The 20,717-nt window shown below is 34.7% G+C and overlaps 1 protein-coding gene across 1 annotated transcript; it reads left to right on the forward strand.

Moving 5' to 3' along the window:
- The first annotated feature begins 951 nt into the window (after positions 1-951).
- tspan34b (tetraspanin 34b) lies at positions 952-20,360 on the forward strand. Its single transcript, XM_065253094.1, has 8 exons — positions 952-1,072; positions 14,826-14,903; positions 15,848-16,063; positions 16,310-16,384; positions 16,487-16,594; positions 17,507-17,632; positions 17,787-17,879; positions 19,710-20,360. Exons 2-8 carry the CDS (start codon positions 14,847-14,849, stop codon positions 19,767-19,769), a joined length of 735 nt encoding a protein of 244 aa, XP_065109166.1. The 5' UTR covers positions 952-1,072; positions 14,826-14,846; the 3' UTR covers positions 19,770-20,360.
- Positions 20,361-20,717: the final 357 nt, after the last annotated feature.

Consider the following 20,717-nt stretch of genomic DNA (forward strand, 5'->3'; position numbering starts at 1 on the left):
AAGCAACCAGGGATAAACTAGGGCTTGATCCTCCAGCTCCAATCAGTAAGTAAATCTGAATGTTGTTGGCATATAGGTGATAAAATATACCATATTTCTTAAAAATTTGGCCTAAAGGCAACAAAAATAGAGAAAAAAAGAATAGGACCCAGAATTGAACCCTGAGGTACTCCACAATCAAGAGAAACTGACCCGGAGGAAAAATCCCCAAGCCTGACACAAATTGAACGCCCCTTAAATATGAGGAAAACCATCACCACTAAGATCCAACATAATTAGAGCCTCAGCATTACCTGAATCTGCAATGAGTAATAGATCATTTGAGACTCGCAGTAAAGCTGATTCAGTACTGCCCGAAAACCAGACTGAAAGACATCTAACACCTCGTTTCTAGCCAAAAGAGAACTTTAAATGTATTGTAATAAATAAAAATAATGCAATGTAGTATTATTTCGTACATAAAATTATATATAAAAAAAGAGGTTGTGTTGGTTTGCTGTGAGGTTTGCTTCATACTCTTGTCACAAATTAATAAATTACAGTCACTCCATTATTATTACTGCTAAACGGTTTTGAAATTTGAAACAACATTCTTAGACCTTTCCGACAATATATAGTTTGTCTTCATTTAAAACAAGAAACATACAAAAACACAATATTAACAAACATTAAGGTGGAATTAAGCTAATGTGTTAAGTGATGGATGAAGTACTATTGCAAATAAAGTTAAATAAAATAAAAAAATCAGAGGATATTTACAATATAAAATAGTTACAAAAGTATAAACATTTGGGTATTTCCCGGTCGCGGTTATGTTCCACTTGTCCTTTTCTCATGAGAGAGAGAGAGAGAGAGAGAGAGAGAGAGAGAGAGAGAGAGAGAGAGAGAGAGAGAGAGAGAGAGAGAGAGAGAGAGAGAGAGAGAGAGAGAGAGGGAGTGGTATATAATTCCCACCTGCTCACCCCTCCCCTCAAAACTAACCTGTATTCAGGGAAACAGACAAACACGAGGCACTCATAAGTGCTCTGATCAGTGCTCACCCTCTGAATTTACCTCCTGCAGTTTAGTTAAGGTAAGACTGTCTGCTTTTTAAATATACTACTAGTGAATCTGTATTGTGAACCTATGCATGTGCCATCTTTCATAAATCGTTTTAATGTGGCAGGTTTAAAACCAAATGTGTAGCATAAAGAGTTATAATAAGTCTTATTTTTTAAAATGTGTATTTGTGCTCTGTAATTCATAACCACATGAATCTATTGTGGTTACTCTCTATCCTGTTGATAGCGAGAGTGTAAGATTGTTAAATCAAAATGAGATCCCACGAGAAAAACCGGTGTTGTTTTGATGATAGGGTTTGTCATCCTGAGTCATTGTTTTTGCGAGGTGAAGCTTGATAATAACAGTACATAACAGTACATCCGTTTCTGACTGAATTCTGATCATCGTTGAAATTGAAACTCCTGAATCTCTGCGTCGTCAGAAACAAATCTGTTGTTTCAATCTCCATTGAGACAACAGTGATGGGATCAGATAGACTTTCCCTGGTACTTTAATATACAGTGAGATACTTTATGATGACTGTTTTCAGATGTATATTTTACATCATTGTAGTGCGGGCGATATATCGGATGGGATTGTCATGCGCATCTCATCAGTAAAGCCGGTTTCGTGATAAGTAGTAAATTGCCATCGTGACAAGCGAGCTATATCGCCATCGTTATCGCGGAATCGATCACGATAATGAATGCGATATTGCCTAGCTTGTAAAAGGACGACAGCTCTGCCTAGCCCAACAAACATGAGACGTCCAAAGGACGTTCAGATTATGTCCATATCGGGTCGGTCGGTCCAGAACCTAATCTGCACCTAATCTGCACGTCTAAACGACGTGCAGATCCAGTACAGTATTTGGACGTCTGACTACGACGTCTTTTGGACGTTGATATGCAGTTCAATATTTGAGGGTCCGTTCTTGGACGTCATTTAGACGTTCAAAACAGGTTCAGAAAAAAAATATAAAAACTTATGCAATAAAAACGACAAATGAGTTCTGATTCAAAACAATGTAACATGACGTTTTTTTTTTGTGAAAATTCTTTAAGGTGATAAAATATGTTATATTTTTATGAATGAATTCACAACGCGTGCCAAAATCTACTGCATTTCTTTTGTGTAATTTGCAAATTAAACCAAATTCAAGTGTGATTTACAAAAATAATCAACATTGCAATTTTAAGTTTAACCACAAGGGTGTGTAAAAGCTTAGGTGGCGAGGTGGCGCGTGATCTTTTTTTGCACGTGATCAACAGACGTAATTAAGCATCGCCAGCGTAAACGTACTCAACGGACACAACCTGCTGTGAACAGGTAAGTTATGTTTATCCATTCCAAACAGTGTGTGTTTATTTTGTTTTGTGTACTTATTTTATTGTCAAAAATATTTTTGTTAGAAAACGTCGAGTTTTTCGAGAATTGTTTTCGATAAACTGATGACAGAATTTGACACCGCGGAGGATAACGTTCCGTAGGCTATTTTTAGACTTGGTTAGTTGTTATTAACGAACTGATGCCTTGGTTAGTTGTTATTAACTGACTGTTAATATGTTCGCGTATTTAATATTTTTCAGTGAGTTATTTTAGACCGTCTTGGGGAACTCTATTATCTCTTTCAGTCCGAGGGGGACTCGTTCCTTAATAACAGCCATGTGAAACTAAATACACGGTCGTAAAAATGACTTTTTCTTCCCACACAAAAAATGACATCCGTCCTTTTATAATATTAACCATTTGAATGCATTTTTAATGATTTTGTCTAAGTGACATGCTTGAAAGTGGGCTTCTATGGTAAAAGTTCACCTGTCAATCAAAGAGCTCCGTTCAATACAAGCGCACAGGCACTGTAGTAGACAGCCAGACAAAGAAGTGATTAAGTAAGGAAACTAACATGATAACTTGATAATGACCCCCTTTGCCTTGCAATCTATTCATAAAATTAAGAGCCTTTATTAACCTTGGAATTTAAACAAAATAGAATAATTGTCTTTTCTGTCATGTTCTTAACATACTGTTTAGTCAATAAAGATGAATGAATACTGAATGCATATTAATTTACAAAGGCATTTGCAATATATTTGACTTCTTTTTCTCCTTTCTGTTTTTGTAAACATGACCTACATACACTCCAAAGGCTCTTTTCAGAGCCATTTGACCAAGCATCTTTGTACAGTAAGTATTTGTTTTGATTAACCTCAAAGAAAACAAAATACATTTTAATATATGCTGACGTTTGTAATATCTTGCTCTTTTTCAATTATGTTTCAATAGTGCCGGTTTTCCTTCAGTAGTGCCAGTTTTCCTAAGGTAATTTAAGATCTTTTTAATTAACCATTTTGTTCAATTCCATGTAAAGGTCCCGTTTTCCGGATCCCATATTCCAAACTTTAGTTAGCATTTAATGTTGCTGTTAGAGCATAAATAATACCTGCAAAATGATAAAGGTATATTTTCTCTAATACAATTCACCTTTCAAAGCCTTCAGTGACCTGCCGGTTTGTACTACAGTCCTCTACTTCCTGGTTGAATGATGTCAATATTAGAGGTGTTTTTTCCTAACCTCTACCCACAGGAATATATCAGTCACCAGCTAAGCTCAAATGCAGTGTTGCCAGATAGAATTGATGGTTTCTACCCCAAAAACTGTCCAAAACCCACCCAAAGGCACAAAAAATGCCCAAAACATTTAATCAACATTTTGATTCAATTTGATCAGCATTTAGTTCTTTAACTACCACAGTTATTGCACTATAGCCTACTATAGCTAGCAATTAAACCCCAGCAGCTACAGAATCACAATAGTAAAATGACAACATAACTCGTTTACATATACAGCTATGCCCCTCACCACATGCAAAATGCACATTTACAGTGTATATTTAGATAGTTTTGGGATAATACAAATATCTAATTCGTTATTAATAAATTCAACAATGTCTGATTTTATCTATTTATATTATTAATAATAATATACCTGTATTATACTCCTTATAAACAGGTGTGTGAGTAAGAGCTAGAGATCGTATAGGCTAACTTTTAACGTTAAATGCACAACAATAATTGCCTGTATGTTAACATGCAAGGATGCTGAAAAGCACTATGAACATCTGAACCTTTCAGAACTATGTAGCCTACGAATCATTTTGATTGGTTGATTCTTTGTTATTTATAGGGGCGGTTTCCCGAACAGGGATTAGACAGAGCTGTCCAAACTGAAAACAACTTGCAGTGACATCTTAAAACACATCAGTGCTCTTTGCTTTGGTTCAAAATGCACACAAGTAGGGGTGGTTTCCCGAACGGGTATTATTTTATGCCGGGATTAGGCCTTAGTATAATTAGGAATTATAACTAGTTTTCAACAAACATGCCTTACTAAAAACATTACTGGTGTCCATTTTGAGGCTAAACAAAGGACACTAATGTATTTTAAGATATATCAGTGCAAGTTGTTTTCAGTTTGGACAGCTCTTATATTTATTTTAGTCTAGGAGGACTAATCTAATCCCTGTCCGGGAAACCACGCCGTAATGTTTTTAGTAAGGAATGTTTGTTGAAACTAGTTATATTTCCTAATTAAACTAAGGCCTAGTCTTAGCTTAAGCTAATCCCTGTCTGGGAAACCACCCCATAATGTCCCATGTTTAAGACTGCATATCTATACACACGCATGTAATAACTTTTAATTTGCTTGTCTTGATTATTGGCATCCTAAGATATTATATAACTGCCTGTGACATTCTTGGAGTTTGACTTTAATAATAACATAATTCTCAACACTTGGTAATGACTGTACTGTAATATTGTGTGTCAACAATTGCAAATAACATATTAATGTTCTTTCTTTAATATATTAGATTTTACCTCGTCCTCCACTGCCTCCAGTAATTCCTGGTTTTAAGGTTAGTCATTTTTTTTTTGTTTTCAGTGCCATTCGTCTCAACCCTGACTTCCTAAATAGTCTAAATTTGAATACAAAAATCTGGGCTTGATTTGGTTTTTCTGAAGGTGTTTAAAAGATTTACTGTTTTTGATCCTCTGGGTCTAAATGACCCTACAATGTGAATAAGACAAGTTACAATTTTTTTATAGTTTAATTTGTCGAAAAAAGAAATGCATCCAATATTAATGTGAAAATAATATACATGTACAAATCCCCGGTTCTAGAGAACAAACATACATACTTTCTTAAGCACACACAAACACACAAGTAGAGTTTTTTTACAGATGTTATATATACATCAGGGTTCCCCAAATCTTACCCTGGAGGGCCGGAGGACTGCAGAGTTTAGCTCCAACGCTGATCAAACACGCCTGAGCAAGCTAATCAAGGTCTTCATGATCACTAGAAAATCACAGGTGGGTAAGTTTGATTAGGGTTGGACGTAAACTCTGTAGTGTTCCTTAACTCCAGGATAAGATTTGGGGAACCCTGATATACATAGTCATCATTCAGTTATTATTGAAGAGCCACACAGATCCAAAATCGAAACTGACCTGTATTGCAGTGTGTCATGTAGCTGCCCATCAATGTAAACAATGTGCAAAGTAGTTGAACCAAAAACTTTAATACAAGTTATTGGCTTCTAAAGTAGGTCGACTCTTACTCACTGAAACGAGTCGTTATATGGACTGATTCTCCTGCCTGACATTTTCCACGTCACACGAACACTTCCACGTCACACGAGATACTAATCTCCGCCTACAGCCTTGCCTGCGGGAGAAACGAAAACTATGACCTGCCCAAAGCTAGTTAGTGTGTAAACATCATGCTGTGTTTTCAGTTTGTGCTGTTTTCACTACCAAAGGAGACATTTTCAAGGAGGGTATACTAAATGTTTGGCTGTGAAGAATCTGTGGTTAAAATTAGGGGTCGATCGATTATCAATCTGGCCGATTATAGACGTCGATATTAAGCATTTTGCCGACTATCAACATCGGACATTTTAAAAGCCTATTTGCCGATAATGTAATTTGATTTGAAATGCACTATTTCGGCTCTGACGCAGCCATGGATTTAGTGAGAGCCGTCGGAACACGGAACAGGGCACTCTATTCAGTTGCCTACAGCAATGCCTGCCCCTCGCCCATCTGATTTGTTGGGAGTCATGAGTCCGGCCAATCAGCGCAGGAGGCTGAAGACACCGCAGAAAGCGCTTGCTAACTCGAGCTGCTTTGCAATGATTTCGCTCTGTGAGTTGACACTGCAATACAAGAGTTTAGCACGCGTTTCAGGCAGTTGACCGAGCTGGCATTTGCACGTCAATGTAAGTCATGTCATTTTAAAAATACAAGCCACTTTAAAGCATAAAGAACTTGACCACTTTGGTCTTCACTCAGTGTGCTCTTATGCACGCGCACACAGCCGCCTGCTTGCAACAAGTAACAGATCAAGTTATTTTTTGCGACTTATTTATTACACAGAAATGTTCATATACACACGGGTATGCTTAAATGCCTGTTTTGAGGACATACAGTTGCAATCAGAAATATTCAACCCCCTCACCTCAAAAAACATTATAGTGATGTTGATAAAAAAATAATAAAAATCTCTTGGAATGTTAAATATTTTGGAAATCTTCTTATACCCAAGGCCCTTCAGATGTGATGAAATAATCTCCTCTCTTAGCTTTTGTGGAAGCTCCTTTGTCTTTCCCATGATTGCAACTCACCTTGAAGACCTTGATGGTTGGAGTTTATATATGCATCACAGCTGAAGCAAAATGGATCGTTATAGAGTTCCTAAAGGCTTAATGAGGTTTCAGCTGCACTTCAGGCCATAAAAACTGTCAGAAAGCTTTAAAAATAACAATATTATATAGGGGTTGAATAATTGTGACATGGCTATCTTAACAAAATATACTATTACACACAAATACTACATCAAACATTTTCTGTTTTGATTTTATGCCTCACTTAACTCATAAAAACTCATCCAAAGCAGAATCCCGCACTTTGAAAAGATTTTTATTTATAAATCCTTAAAACTCTTTGGGGGTTGAATATTTCTGATTGCAACTGTATATACTTAAGGAATAGGCTGTTGAACCAACTAATTGTGCCTATGATATGGTATTAATGTTATAGTTTTATGAAAACATTTGTAGTCTTTTTAAAAACATACAGAATGAAGCTATGAAGGCAATTAAATTAATTACACCTATTACATAATACAAATTGTTTAGTTAATCATTATATCCATATGATTAGGGATGCTCCGATCAGGATTTTTGCAGCCAATACAAATTACCGATCTTTTATCTTCGCGATCGGCCGATACCAATTCCAATTTTTTTAGCTGATATGCAAGCTATTTGATGACTGTAACTGTTACATTTTTTTCTAGATAACGTAATACCACAGATGTTGCCTTTGTTATATTACTTACAGTAATTGGGTATATTATTGTTTTAATAGAGAATCAAATAAATTAGCACTCTTCTCCAAAGAGTTATTTAATATCTCTTTAAAAACGTTTGTCTCCTAAGAGTACTGAAAATAAAACACTTCACAGTCTTTACTGTATGTATTAAATATACACACATTCGTATGAAGTATAACAGTTCCTTAGTCAAGAGCAGAGAGTGATTGTATTGAGAGATGAATTATGATACTGTAGCTTTAAGACGTGAGAGAGATCGCTCTGTTCACTTGCACTGATGACAGGCTGCTGTGTGTGCGTGCGGCGGCTGAACGCAGACAAGAGCAGCTGTGAGGAAAATGAACGTTTAAACGCTCAAATGTTGTTATTATTAATATGATTGTTATAATTAACATTTCTTAGAGTCAGAAGAATTAAAAATGTTTCAAAGCATTGAGAGTTTTTGTCAGACCCTGAGTCTTAATTTTGACATTAATTTTCATTTTTACACCAGCCATATCAGTTCAGAATATCAGTTGTCGGTCTACTTGATCAGTAATAATCGGTATCGGCATTGGCTCTGAAAAACACATATCGGTTGACCTCTAGTTAAAATAAATTTTTCACAGAGGGATTTATTAACTTAGACGTTTGGCAATGAAAGATTGTTCAGTACCCACTTTATTTGAAACAACATGCGTCTCCTAACCACAACCTGTAAGTATGAGTATAGCTACATACTTGCTTAAATGAGTGTAAAATGTCTATCATCGTTTTTATTGCTTCGTTGTTTAAACTCGGAGAGTCATGTTAGCAAGCAGTTAACGCATGCTCACTTATTGTTTTGCTATGACCCGGTTAGTTTACATAAATGCTTAAATGAGTGTAAAATTGTTAGTTTCTATCGTCGTTTTTACTGCTTGGATTAATGATGAATGATGGAGTTGTTTAAACTCTTAATATACTGTCAGAGAGTCACGTTAGCAAGCAGTTAACGCATGCTCACTTATTGTTTTGCTATGACACGGTTAGTTTACATAAATGCTTAAATGAGTGTAAAATTGTTAGTTTCTATCGTTGTTTTTACTGCTTGGATTAATGATGAATGATGGAGTTGTTTAAACTCTATGGGGCGGTTTTCCGGACAGGGATTAGACTAGTCCTAGACTTAAACACTTTTAAGAGCTCTCCAAACTGAAAACATCTTGCACTGACGTATCTTAAAATACATCAGTGCCCTTTGTTTTACCTCAAAATGCACACAGGTAATGTTTTTATTAAGGCATGTTTGTTAAAACTAGTTATATTTCCAAATTAAACTAAGGCCTAGTCCTGGATTAAGCCAACCCTGGTCCGGGAAACTGCCCATATATACTGTCAGAGAGTCACGTTAGCAAGCGGCTAGCGCATGCTCACTTAGGTTTTGATATGACCCGGTTAGCTAACATAAATGCTTAAATGGGTGTAAAATGTTAGTTTTTGTTGTCGTTTTTATTGCTTGGATTAATGATGAATGATGTGTATTAATGTCGATTAGGGATGCAGCGATTAACCGGTTTCACTATTAACCGCACTTTAAAATGTCAGGGTTAAGTAACCGTAAAGTTTTCACTACACTGCGTGTTTTTGTTTCAGGCACGCACAGACAAACCAGATCCACGAACCACCAAGAGGCGCATGCATCATGATGCACTGTATGACAAAGCTCCGCGTTCAAAAGAATATGTGGCCGCGTGACGTGTCTCTTGGTTGTTCGTGCATCTGGTTTGTGTGTGTGTGTGAGTGTGTGTGTGTGTGCGTGCGTGCGTGCGTGCGTGCGCGCACCTACATGAGTACGTGAAAGAGCCACACTCCATGTCTGTACAGCATTAAAAACCTCCTGCTCGTGGATCAAACCTTGGGCGGGGCTCCTGGTGGTCTGACTGCATTTCCTTAGGTTGAATTCTTTTAACGCGTTTATGATTAATTAATGAATAGCTTGAGTTAACATGTTAATCTTGCCACCCCTAATATTTATATTTTATTTTTGTGTAATATAAAGCTACACCTGTCAAAATGACTCGCAGTACCTGGTCCAGGATGACCCTGTGTTATTATTCGTTTTGAGAACGACTTAATGAATTCGTTTTACTTCAAACAAACCAAAATAATATACATTTATTCAGTCCAAATGTAAAATTACATTTATTCAAAAGATCATTAAAATGAATAGCCTATAGGTTTCAAAAGACACCTATAATGTTTAAGTCAAAGCCAGCTAAGTTATTATTATTATCATTTGTCCAAGAATTGTAGAAAAATACACAAACTGAAAATACAGAAGAATTTAGCAATTGTTAAAAAATTTATTCATGTGATTTTATACATTAATGTTGTAAAAGAAATGAATTCTTAATAACCGTAAAACCGTGATTATTTATCAGACTATAACCGCACCATCAAAATCTATAATCGCTGCATCCCTAATGTCGATAATGTCTTCTCAGTAAATCATGTTAGCACTAGGTCAATACATGTTGCACTATTGTTGGTCTGTGCCACTGATCTGTGGTCTGCGCGGAGACTCTGTCAGTTGTCCAATCAAAGCAGTGTAGGCTACTGAAAGGTGGGGTGTAAGCAGACTAAGTCGTTGAATGGCTTCACACGAATAGTTGGGGGATCTCTGAGAAATGGGTTAATTTTAAATGTATATTTTGAGAAAATTACAGTGTGTTTTGACCTTGCATGCGTTTAAACCTGTTGTCCGGGACTAATAAACAGTGATAGGACGCTTAAAATTGTCATCTTACTGGCTCTTTACTTAATGTTTAAAATGTTTTAAATATTTTTTGTTTCAATGAAATGATTCAAAAAAAATATTTTTAATACAAACATGGCTTGAATTGCCTTTTAATTCATAATGTCATGTCAAGAATAGCGTTTTACAATATTAATAACTATAGATTTATATCTAAATTAGCTATATAGTATGTAATATTATTTGTAATTACTGTAATAAGTAAAAAAATTAATCTGTCAATATAGGCATTACAGTAAAATACACTAAAAATAAACAAGAAATAGACGTGCTGCCAGTACTGTAAAAATACAGGGAAATTGTTAAAGATGATAAATCATGAGGTGAAAATTTACACCTAGAGGACAGTTGGTACAGTGCTGCAAAAGCTATGAAGTAAGGGTGTACAAAGGATTTAAACCTTGCTGTTTTCTTATAACATGTATGTGTACTTGGTGTATGACTACAGGCTGCTTTTGCATATTTATATTTTTTGTCTTTCCATTTTTACAGGTGGAGTAATGGAGTAAAGATGCAACGGAGCAGCTGATAAGAAAACATGCTTAAGACCATCTTAAACGTGCACCATCAAGAAAGGGAGGGGTACACAATAAAAAATTTTTTTAACATTACTTTTTGAATAGATGCACTTTTTAAATTTTTTTTTAAAGTATATATATTGTTTATTTATGTTGTTTTTAAATGTTATAATTGTATTGTTTTTATTTGTTGTATTTAGCTTTTATGCATTTGAACACACACAAACACACAACCACATTTATACAAAATAAGTTTTGAATAAATACGTTTAATGGAGTGCAAAGTGTGAGTCTTTATTTAGCTAAATGATGTCTAAAATGAGTCTGCAGTTGACGTTATAAGACGTTGAAAATATGTCCACAATGACCACATTTCAACTAAATTTGGACCTTAAAAAGACGTCCTATGGATGTCATTATTGGACGTCCAAAAGACGTCAGAAAAAGACGTCGGAAAACCTTTCATTCTGCACCCTGATGGGGACGTCTTTTCAACGTCTTTATTGGACGTCCAAAAGACGTCAGAAAAAGACGTCGGAAAACCTTTCATTCTGCACCCTGATGGGGACGTCTTTTCAACGTCTTTATTGGACGTCCAAAAGACGTCAGAAAAAGACGTCGGAAAACCTTTCATTCTGCACCCTGATGGGGACGTCTTTTCAACGTCCGACAAAGATGTTGAAAAGACGTCTTTTGGACATACTTTTGCTCAGTGGGAGTAAGTGCCGCTCCGCGTGACAATCGCACCCGATATATCGCCCCAGCCCTGGTAAAGCATGCAAGAAATTCTGTATTGTCTCGTGAACAATGCAGATACCCAAGATATATTGATATAAATATATGTAGTATTCAATAGTTATAAACAAACTTTAAGCTTATGAGGATGCACAAATATATTAATCGTAGTAGATATATGATGCACCAATATATTGACCCACAACCAGTATCGACAGATAAATGCAAAATTTTACACTATCTGACATTGACCAATTGTTTAAAAATGGCTGGTGATCAGGGCAGATTATATCCTGGCAATAAAAAGTGGCGGAAAGATGTATCAGAACATATCATATTATTTTGATTTGGGTAACAATGACAAAAAAATTGCAGTTTGTACACTCTGTACTTTGTATATTTTAGAGTGTAAGAATTGATGAGAAAAACGATGAGTAAAAAGCAAAACTACCAGCCTCATGCAAAGCATTTTGGGAACCAGATATCCTGATAAAACCTTTTTCTGTCAATTTCCCTCAGATTTTGGTTCCCAGAATGCTTTGCATGATGGTGTTATTTTAGTTTAATTCTGTAAAGATCAAGACTTGTTAATGTTGTTTAACGTTCATTTAACTTCGAATAATCTGTTGCCGGTAAATAACAAATGTAAATCTACTGTAAGTTACTGGCAAACAGCTGCCAGTAATACTGTAATGTCTTCAAAAAAATGTAAAAGTGTATTGTAACAAAAATATTTGTATTGTGCATTCCTAAAACAAATAATTATTAAATAATTTCCAACCCTATAAATCTAGAAAATTAAGGATTTTATGATTGTTCACCATAAATCTGGCAGACTTAGTGAATGTTACGTTGAAATCTGGTAAAAAAACATCAACATATAAACATATAAAAGTTTTCCTGCCATGGAAAGGAAGGGGTTAATGCATATTAGATCAACTCAAACTGTTGATGATAGTTTAAAAATACACTAATACTAATATATCACATGAAGTGAATCGACTGTTATCGGCTGTGACCAGACATGATTCAGTACCCTTTCCTTTAAAATACGTCAGAGACTTATTACTAAACGAACAAAGCCAATTGTTCTGTGGCCGTTTTTGATGATGACAAAACTAGGAAACCTGATATGTTAGTTAAGTATAGAGTTTCAGATTAAACAGACAAAACAGAGTAAACATTAACATTCTCCAATGAATGATTTCCAGGCAGGTATAGGAAAACTTGTGTGGCCTATTGCCACATGCAGGCTAAATCTATTGAATCTTTTATTCAGTATAATGACTCATATTTGCATTAAAAACCTTTGTTAACAAGCTTGTTTATTATGACATCACAGGGACCTGAGTAATAAGTTTATGAAAGTTGGAAAGTTTTTAGATTATGAGTTCCTTTAACCGTTACCATCATGTGACAAATCAGCAGACACTTAAACCTTGGCCTGACTTTTGACCCTCAGTTGGTAAAAACACACTCTGATCCTAAAGATAATTTTATTAGTCACATCACACCGGAGAAACTACATGAACCAATTATACAAAATACACACATGTAGGTACACTTATAAAAACAAAATTTCCATTAACAACCTTTTCTAAGTTGTAAACTGACTGAGACGACTCGTAAAACCTTATCGCAGTTCCCAAAACGAAATGGATGACCACAAATGTCACTTTTTACAACCGCTGAAGAATTTTTAATCAAATCTTGTGACATCATAGCCTTTGTCCATTGCTGAGACTCAAACTGAACAACCAAAGACCCAGAAGTCTGTAATTGCGAAACGTAATACATCAATAGTCCCCTATTGATGGTCTGAATGGTTATCTATAACTTAATCTATCGACAATCAGTGACCCCAGCCTGACCTAAATATACAGCGTCTTCATGTTAACCCTGCGTAAACTCTAAACATACACTGCGGATGTGACGTTTAATGTATATATGTGCTCACATGGAGCAGTAAAGCATTGATATTGCTCTATTCCAGAGGCTTTTATGAAACTGTGCTAACAGGTGTTGCCTTACGTGTTGACCCATAACCCAATATGTAATTCGTCTCATGTTATCCCAAACTTGTATTCAATGTTTTCCTGAAGAAAACATGTGTTGGGTTGTTTCAACCCATGGTTTGGTAACACAACCCAGCATAGGTTTATTCATAGATTGTGTGTGAATGATCTTAACCTAAATGTTTTCTAGCACACGAGTTTCACTGTGCTCGAAATTTTTTGTTTCACTTTAATAAAAGCATATTTTAAGTGACATGAGTTTAAAGGAAAACACCACCATTTTTCAATATTTTACCATGTTCTTACCTCAACTTAAGACGAATTAATACATACTTAATAAAAACACTTATTTTATACTTTATAAATGTCATGACTTTTATTTGTTATAGATCCAAAAATATTCCCAATTTTATAACAATTTTATTTTCCGTACGTTTGTATGCATTGTTAAAGATTTTAGTTTATTCAACTTGTATTTACAAGTCATTTTAACTTCCTGTTATTTATCTTGACTTAAGATTTTTTTTTATAACTTATATATTTAAAACAAGTCAACTTCATTTACTGTAACTCATCTCTTGTCAGTATGATGTAGCACAATCCTTAATATCTATGGAAAGATTACACACTTTAAATATGAGGTAAATAAAAAATGCTGTGCTTCCGGTTTTGTTCCTTACGAAACTCTCTCAGATCTGTACAAGGAAACACGTTAAATAGTTTATTGGTCCGTTTTAAAACCAGGAGTTGCAATACAAACATACCCCAATATGACATGTTTTGCATGCGAGAGGAGAAGTCATGCTATTCAAATCATTAGGTGATAAACTTCCTTAAAAGGTTTTTTACTTCCATTCTTTCCTCATATTGGAAATATCTGCGCAATAAAATGTCATGGCCAACAAACTTACAGTCCCATCTCATTGTTTATTATCGCATGAGGCATGCGATAGTGACTATAAAATGACAATTGCTTTGACCTTGTTCAGTAAGGGCTGATCGAATACACTCGTCCAACAGTGAGCAAACAGTTTCAGGTGCTAAGTGGCACTGTGACAATGCGTGTTTAATATTTGATGTTTAATATTTAAACATACTGGTTCCTGTGTGACTAACTTTGAGTTCGTTTCTATGGTAGTGGGTCAGTGTAGATGGAGCGCTGACCGGTGGTTTGGAGTTAATGACATTTCTAGTTAAATCAGTTACAAGGGAAAAACCACCTTCTATTTCCTTGTCAGTGTTTGGAACTGATATTTTGTTTTTAGGAAGAGACAAAATCTCAATATTAAGATCTTTATTAATGGAAATATTTATAAAAGTGTTTTAATCTTATTTTTTTTCAGGTGTCACATCCACTTTAAAACATGGGCTGCTTTGGATTTTTGAAAACAATGATGATTCTCTTCAATGGGATCATCTTTGTAAGTAAAATGCATTTTTGTTTGATCCTATATTTGGAAAAAAGATCAATTGACACACCTTGTGTTCTTGAATAATCCTTAATCCTTTATTGTTTAACTATTGACTATATTAAAACAAAGCATTCCTCTCTTTTAATCTTTGTATACTGTGTTTATTGTTGACTTTTTTAAGACAAAATGTCCTCATACGTAGGTCGCTTTGGATAAAAATGTCAGTTAATGTAAATGTCCTATGAATTAATAGTTTGCATCCCAATTTTAAACACCTGACCTGTTTGTATTGTGACAAACCACAGAAGAGATCGCTTTAGATTATTTTTGCAGTTTAAAATTCTATTTCAGGACTCGAGTAAATTAACAAAACCTAATTTTCATGGGGTTACAGCTGGGTTGCATGCAAATCATATTGTTGCAGACATCACAATCATTCCTCCAGTCAAAACACCTGAGTATATTCCTCTTTTGTCTCATATACGATAGCCTATATGTGCCATTGTATCATAGAAACAGGGCAGTCGTGGCAGATTGAAGGTTTAAGTGCCATGGTTGGCAGTTTGCAACCGTGGTGCCTTTGAGCGCGGCTCCTTATGCCCACTTTATCAATCCCCAATTGCTCCCTGGGTCCTATAGTGATCTGCTCCATGTGTGTTTGTGTTCACAACATACAAGTGGGTGCGTTAACTACTCACTGGATGGGTTTAACGCAGAGGTCACCTTCCCAGTATCACGTCACTTTCACTTTCTTATTAAAAGACGCACGCATTAATAAACAAATTCTCCCATGTGTCCTAGCACGGTGACCACATGTGCAATTTATCACTTTAACCACATATGACACAATTTAATCTGTTTTGTGACCACCTCCATCATTTTTGTTTTGACTTTGTGTAAACCACATAAAGATGCTTGTCATGTTTGTTTACGACTGTGTGTTCTCGCTGTAGCTGGCAGGAGCGGCTATTTTGGGCGTGGGCATCTGGGTGAAGGTGGACAACGGATCTGTCTTGAGTTTTCTGCAGGGCATATCGGCAGCTGACAGTCAGCTGGGTCAGGTTCTGAACGTGGGCTATCTTTTGATCGCAGTGGGCTCCGTGCTCCTCATCCTGGGCTTCCTGGGTTGCTGCGGGGCTGTACGAGAGAGCAGGTGTATGTTGCTGCTGGTACGTCACATCATCTCCACCTGTAGATCATATCAATGATCATAACACACCTGTAGTGAATCAGCCTTTAGCAAAATATGTGGTTTTAATGTTTTATGATCCAGCTCTACAAACAAACTCTTGTCCAGCTTACGCACCTCCCTACACGTTACACGTCACATTATATTAGTAGCTCATGTAAACATTAATTTATACTTTTACATAGTACATGTTATAAAATATATAATTTATGTTTTCTTTCTTCAGTTCTTTGTCATTGTTCTGATCGTGTTTATTGCTGAAGTCGCTGGAGCGATTGTTTTGCTTGTCTTCAAACCTCTGGTGAGTCGATAATGTAAATATAAATTATATATAAGATGTATATTCTCATTTTTACATACAGTAGTGAGCAAAGCTGGTTTTATTTAATCTGTATATTTTTAGGCAGAGGACCTGATACAAAAGGCTGGAGAGGAAGCTGTGAAAAACATCAAGAAAGACTATGGCACAAACAAAGATCTCACAGGATTGTGGAACTCAACTATGACAACGGTTTGTGGTACTTTTATTGATGAAACGATTGGCGGTTTTTGTTTATAAAAATGTGAATAATATATAGAAATAATCAATATTACAGAATTTTATTATGCATGGCATTTATTATGTACACTGTAAAAAATATTCAGCATTTTAATCAACACATGTTGTTATGTTATGTTAAAAAATTAAGTTAAATAATTTCAACTTGAATTTATTTAGTTATATCAACCTTTTAAGCCAAAACTTTAAATAAGAGGTTGAATTGACTTGGATAACCAGGTCGCTTTAACTTCTTGCTGCATTTTTTTTTTCACAGTGTATACTCTAAAAATGTTGGGTTATTTATAACATTGCGTTGGGACAGAAAGGTACAAACTCAGCCGTTGGGTCAAATTAATGCAGAAGATGTTTATGTTTGACCCAACAATGGGTTAAACCAACCCCAGGCAGTATAGGTTAAATTATAACCCAGCAGATTGGGTTTGTCCCTTTTTGACCCAATACTGTGCTAAAAATAGCCAACGCTATCTCATAGCAATTCATTTTACGAGGTTGCTAATTTGTATGACTTTTTTATATGATTTGCCCTTGACCCATTTGACGTTGGGGTTAGGGGTTTCATTATCGTTTTTAATGATAATCGTACGATTTTGACCCGATTAACTTCATAAGAATTAGCCAACTAGTAAAATATGTACGATTTCTCGTGAGATCAGGCTGATTCAGCTTTTTCATGTGTTTGACATTGTTCTTAATAGAATGATAATGCAAAATATATAAATTTTTTAAAATGCATATATAATTTGAACAAAATACAAATGCTCATAAGAATGCTTTCTTTCTTTGCCTGTATATGTAGCTCAGTGATATTACTTCATTACGATTGGTCTTATATTGGCTTTTGTCTTGAATCTGTATCTCTAGCTCAAGTGCTGTGGATTCAACAACTACACAGATTTTACAGGTTCTCCTTTTGTAAATGGGACGGGTTTTTACCCACCCCAGTGCTGTGGGTCATCATCATGCAATGGGACGACGGCTTCTAGCGTGGTAATGCTTCAGGACATCACACAATAACAAACTTTAAAATACTGCATGATGTAATGTACTCTTCATATTATCCAAGAGTCATTGTCCATGAAATACTCAGTTGTTGATGTTCGTATGCTGTTTGAATTTTACATTTGTCTGTTTTTTGCTTTAGGATATTCCAGGTTGTTATCCAGCTCTGAAGAAGCTGGTCGATGATAATGCTGTCATTATTATAGCTGTGGCATTGGGCATCGCTGCTCTTGAGGTACGATTCTGCATTTTTATCTTTCCACCATTGTGTTTAGCTTTTAAAAAATTAGTGGGGATTATTGACATTAAATTTTTAAGTTATACAAAATACAAACAAAATGTCGGATTGGTTTTGCTCTTACTCTAAGAGATTCGATTGGAAGAAAACGTGTAATGCGTTGTATTATTTGTGAATACTATTTTCCCTCATAAGAACAATTTGGGTAATGCATTAATTTTCATGGTAACTCCTTACAACAAGATTTCATTTATTAATATTACACTGTAAAAAAATATTTGCTGCCTTAATTTTTTTAATTAATTGAACTCAACAATAGTTAACTTACTATTATTTATCTTGACTAGAGATGAGTTGCTACAACTTATAAAATATAGTTGAAATAAGTCAACTTCATTTCATCAATTATAACAACTCATCTCTAGTCAAGATAAATAATAGTAAGTTGACTTGTAAATCTGAGTTCATTTAATTAAAAAAATTAAGGCAGCAAAGAATTTAGTTGATTCAATTAAAAATGCTAAAAAAATTTACAGTGTATAAATGCATTAGCTAACATAAACAAACAATACTTTTTTATAGCACTTTATTAATCTTTGTTAATGTAAGTTAATACTAATACACTAAACAATTTATTGTGCATTTTCTAATGTTAACAGACATTAAAGTCGGCATGAAATTAAAAATAAAACTTAATTTTTTATGGAATACAATATTGTGATTTAAAATGCCTTATTTGTGATCTTAAATTTCATGTGCACTCATAATCTTTAATCAAAAACGCAAATCTCCTCGACTCCTTAAAAAACCTCTCTGTACTTCCGGTCACGAGGATTGGTGCGAGGGTGGGCCCCGGGAAAAGATTGCAGCCATTAGCAAGTAGCAACATGACCCAACTTCAAACAATCCAATCAGTACTCGATGGACAAATCTAGTCTCACCCTACTTTTTTTCTCATTTCGGAAGTTGTTTTACTCAGATATATGTCACAATGGGAAAAATAAGACAATCTCTACCTCCGTTTTATGAAACTTTAAAAGACATACACAAAGACTTTATTTGATTTTAAATATATCAAATTTATATATAAAATAAATGTAATGTACACCATAAAAACTTTTTTGGACTTTTTTGCAATATTGCAATTAATTTTTTTTTAAGTATAAACTTGGATTTACAAGTCATTTCAACTTTATTTTTTTTATCTTAACTAGTATTAGGTTGCTGTAACTTAAAAAAACAAAGTTTAAAAAATAAGTTGTAAATCCAAGTTTACACTTAAACTTTTAAGTCCTTTTTTTTACAGTGTACTAATGGACTATTAATGAACATAATGTGTTAATTATATGCACCGATACAAAATGTCTGTGCCAATAGAGATATTCAATTGTTTAGAATGACATCTACCAATACTATAGATACCGCTAGTTTTTCTTTTTACTCCTTGTTTCAAATTTTGATGTTGTGGATCCTAGAAATGCATAGCGACCAAACTGCAATTCTGTTGTCATTGTTACGAAATTCTAAATAACCACACAGTATGAGTTTAGATGCATTTTTCTCTTTTTAATTCCCAGTAATATGCCCTGATTTCCAAAGTTTTTTATGCATGCCGATGCAGATTATAGGCACATATATCCATTCATCCCTATTAATGCTGTAAGATTAATTCGTTCTTGCTAAGTAATGTAGTTGAACAATGTATAGGGATGTAAAATGAAACTTTATTGTAGTGTTACCATTTGCTCAATACATGCATACTGTAAACTAACTGTAAAGATTAATTTACTGCTAAAATCTGAAGGTTTTGTGTGTTTTATTTTTCAGCTAGCGGCGATGATTGTGTCCATGACCCTGTACTGTCACATAGGGTCAAAACGCGATTGAGGTCTCGCCATGCCAATGACTCCTCCGGTTTATTGAGGATGAGGATATCTGATCATCTGTACATTTCAGGAATATCACTGTGACTCAAACTTAACCACTGCAAAATCCATCCATTGACTCAGTTGCCTTAAATGTTAATTTAGAGAAACTCAAATCACAAACATTTTTATTCAGATCCCATTTTTACTAATGTTAAATGAGAATTTTACTGTTTTTTTTAAACTGATTGTATTTTTTAAGAGCCTAGCCAATGCAAGGTGTGTCTTTTAGTTGTTTAATGAAATAGCAAGCAAAGTAGTGTTTGGTAATTATGAACACATTGAGTTTTGACTCTGCTATGTTTATGTGCAATGCAGTGACCAAAAAGCCAAATGTTTTCTAAGAGATGTTACTGATTTATTGTAATTTATTTGTACTTTTTACAAACCTAGCTATTTAAATAATGTGCTGTATGTAATAAAGCACAACATTGTGTCTTTTCAGACTCTGAATGTTTTTAGTTTATACAAGAGATTAGCATTATCATGTTGGTGAAATGTTTATGTAAGTTTTTTATTTTGCCAAAAATTATTAAAGCAATTTTTCAGCTTATCTGATTGTCACGTCTTTTATTAATATAACCCAATCATATCGTATCACTATTTTTATAGCGCTACAATTATATAATTATAACTTGCATACATTGTACCTAATCTATAAAAGTCCTTTGATGAAAAGGTTTCAGTTTCAACACATTAATTTCACCATAGCTAAATTAAACTAAAGTATCCCCTTCTCTAAGTTCAAAACATTTACATAAGTTACCATTCATAGAAACTGTAGCATATATATATAATTCATAAATATCGTTAAAAGTCTGTTTAGTAATAAAACACAGTTTAAAAAAAATTATTTACTAGCATGTTTTTGTTATATAGCTAAATATGTGTACCAAATAGAATCCAGTAT

This window comes from Paramisgurnus dabryanus, chromosome 3 (assembly GCF_030506205.2).
Source record: "Paramisgurnus dabryanus chromosome 3, PD_genome_1.1, whole genome shotgun sequence".
NCBI lineage: Eukaryota > Metazoa > Chordata > Actinopteri > Cypriniformes > Cobitidae > Paramisgurnus > Paramisgurnus dabryanus.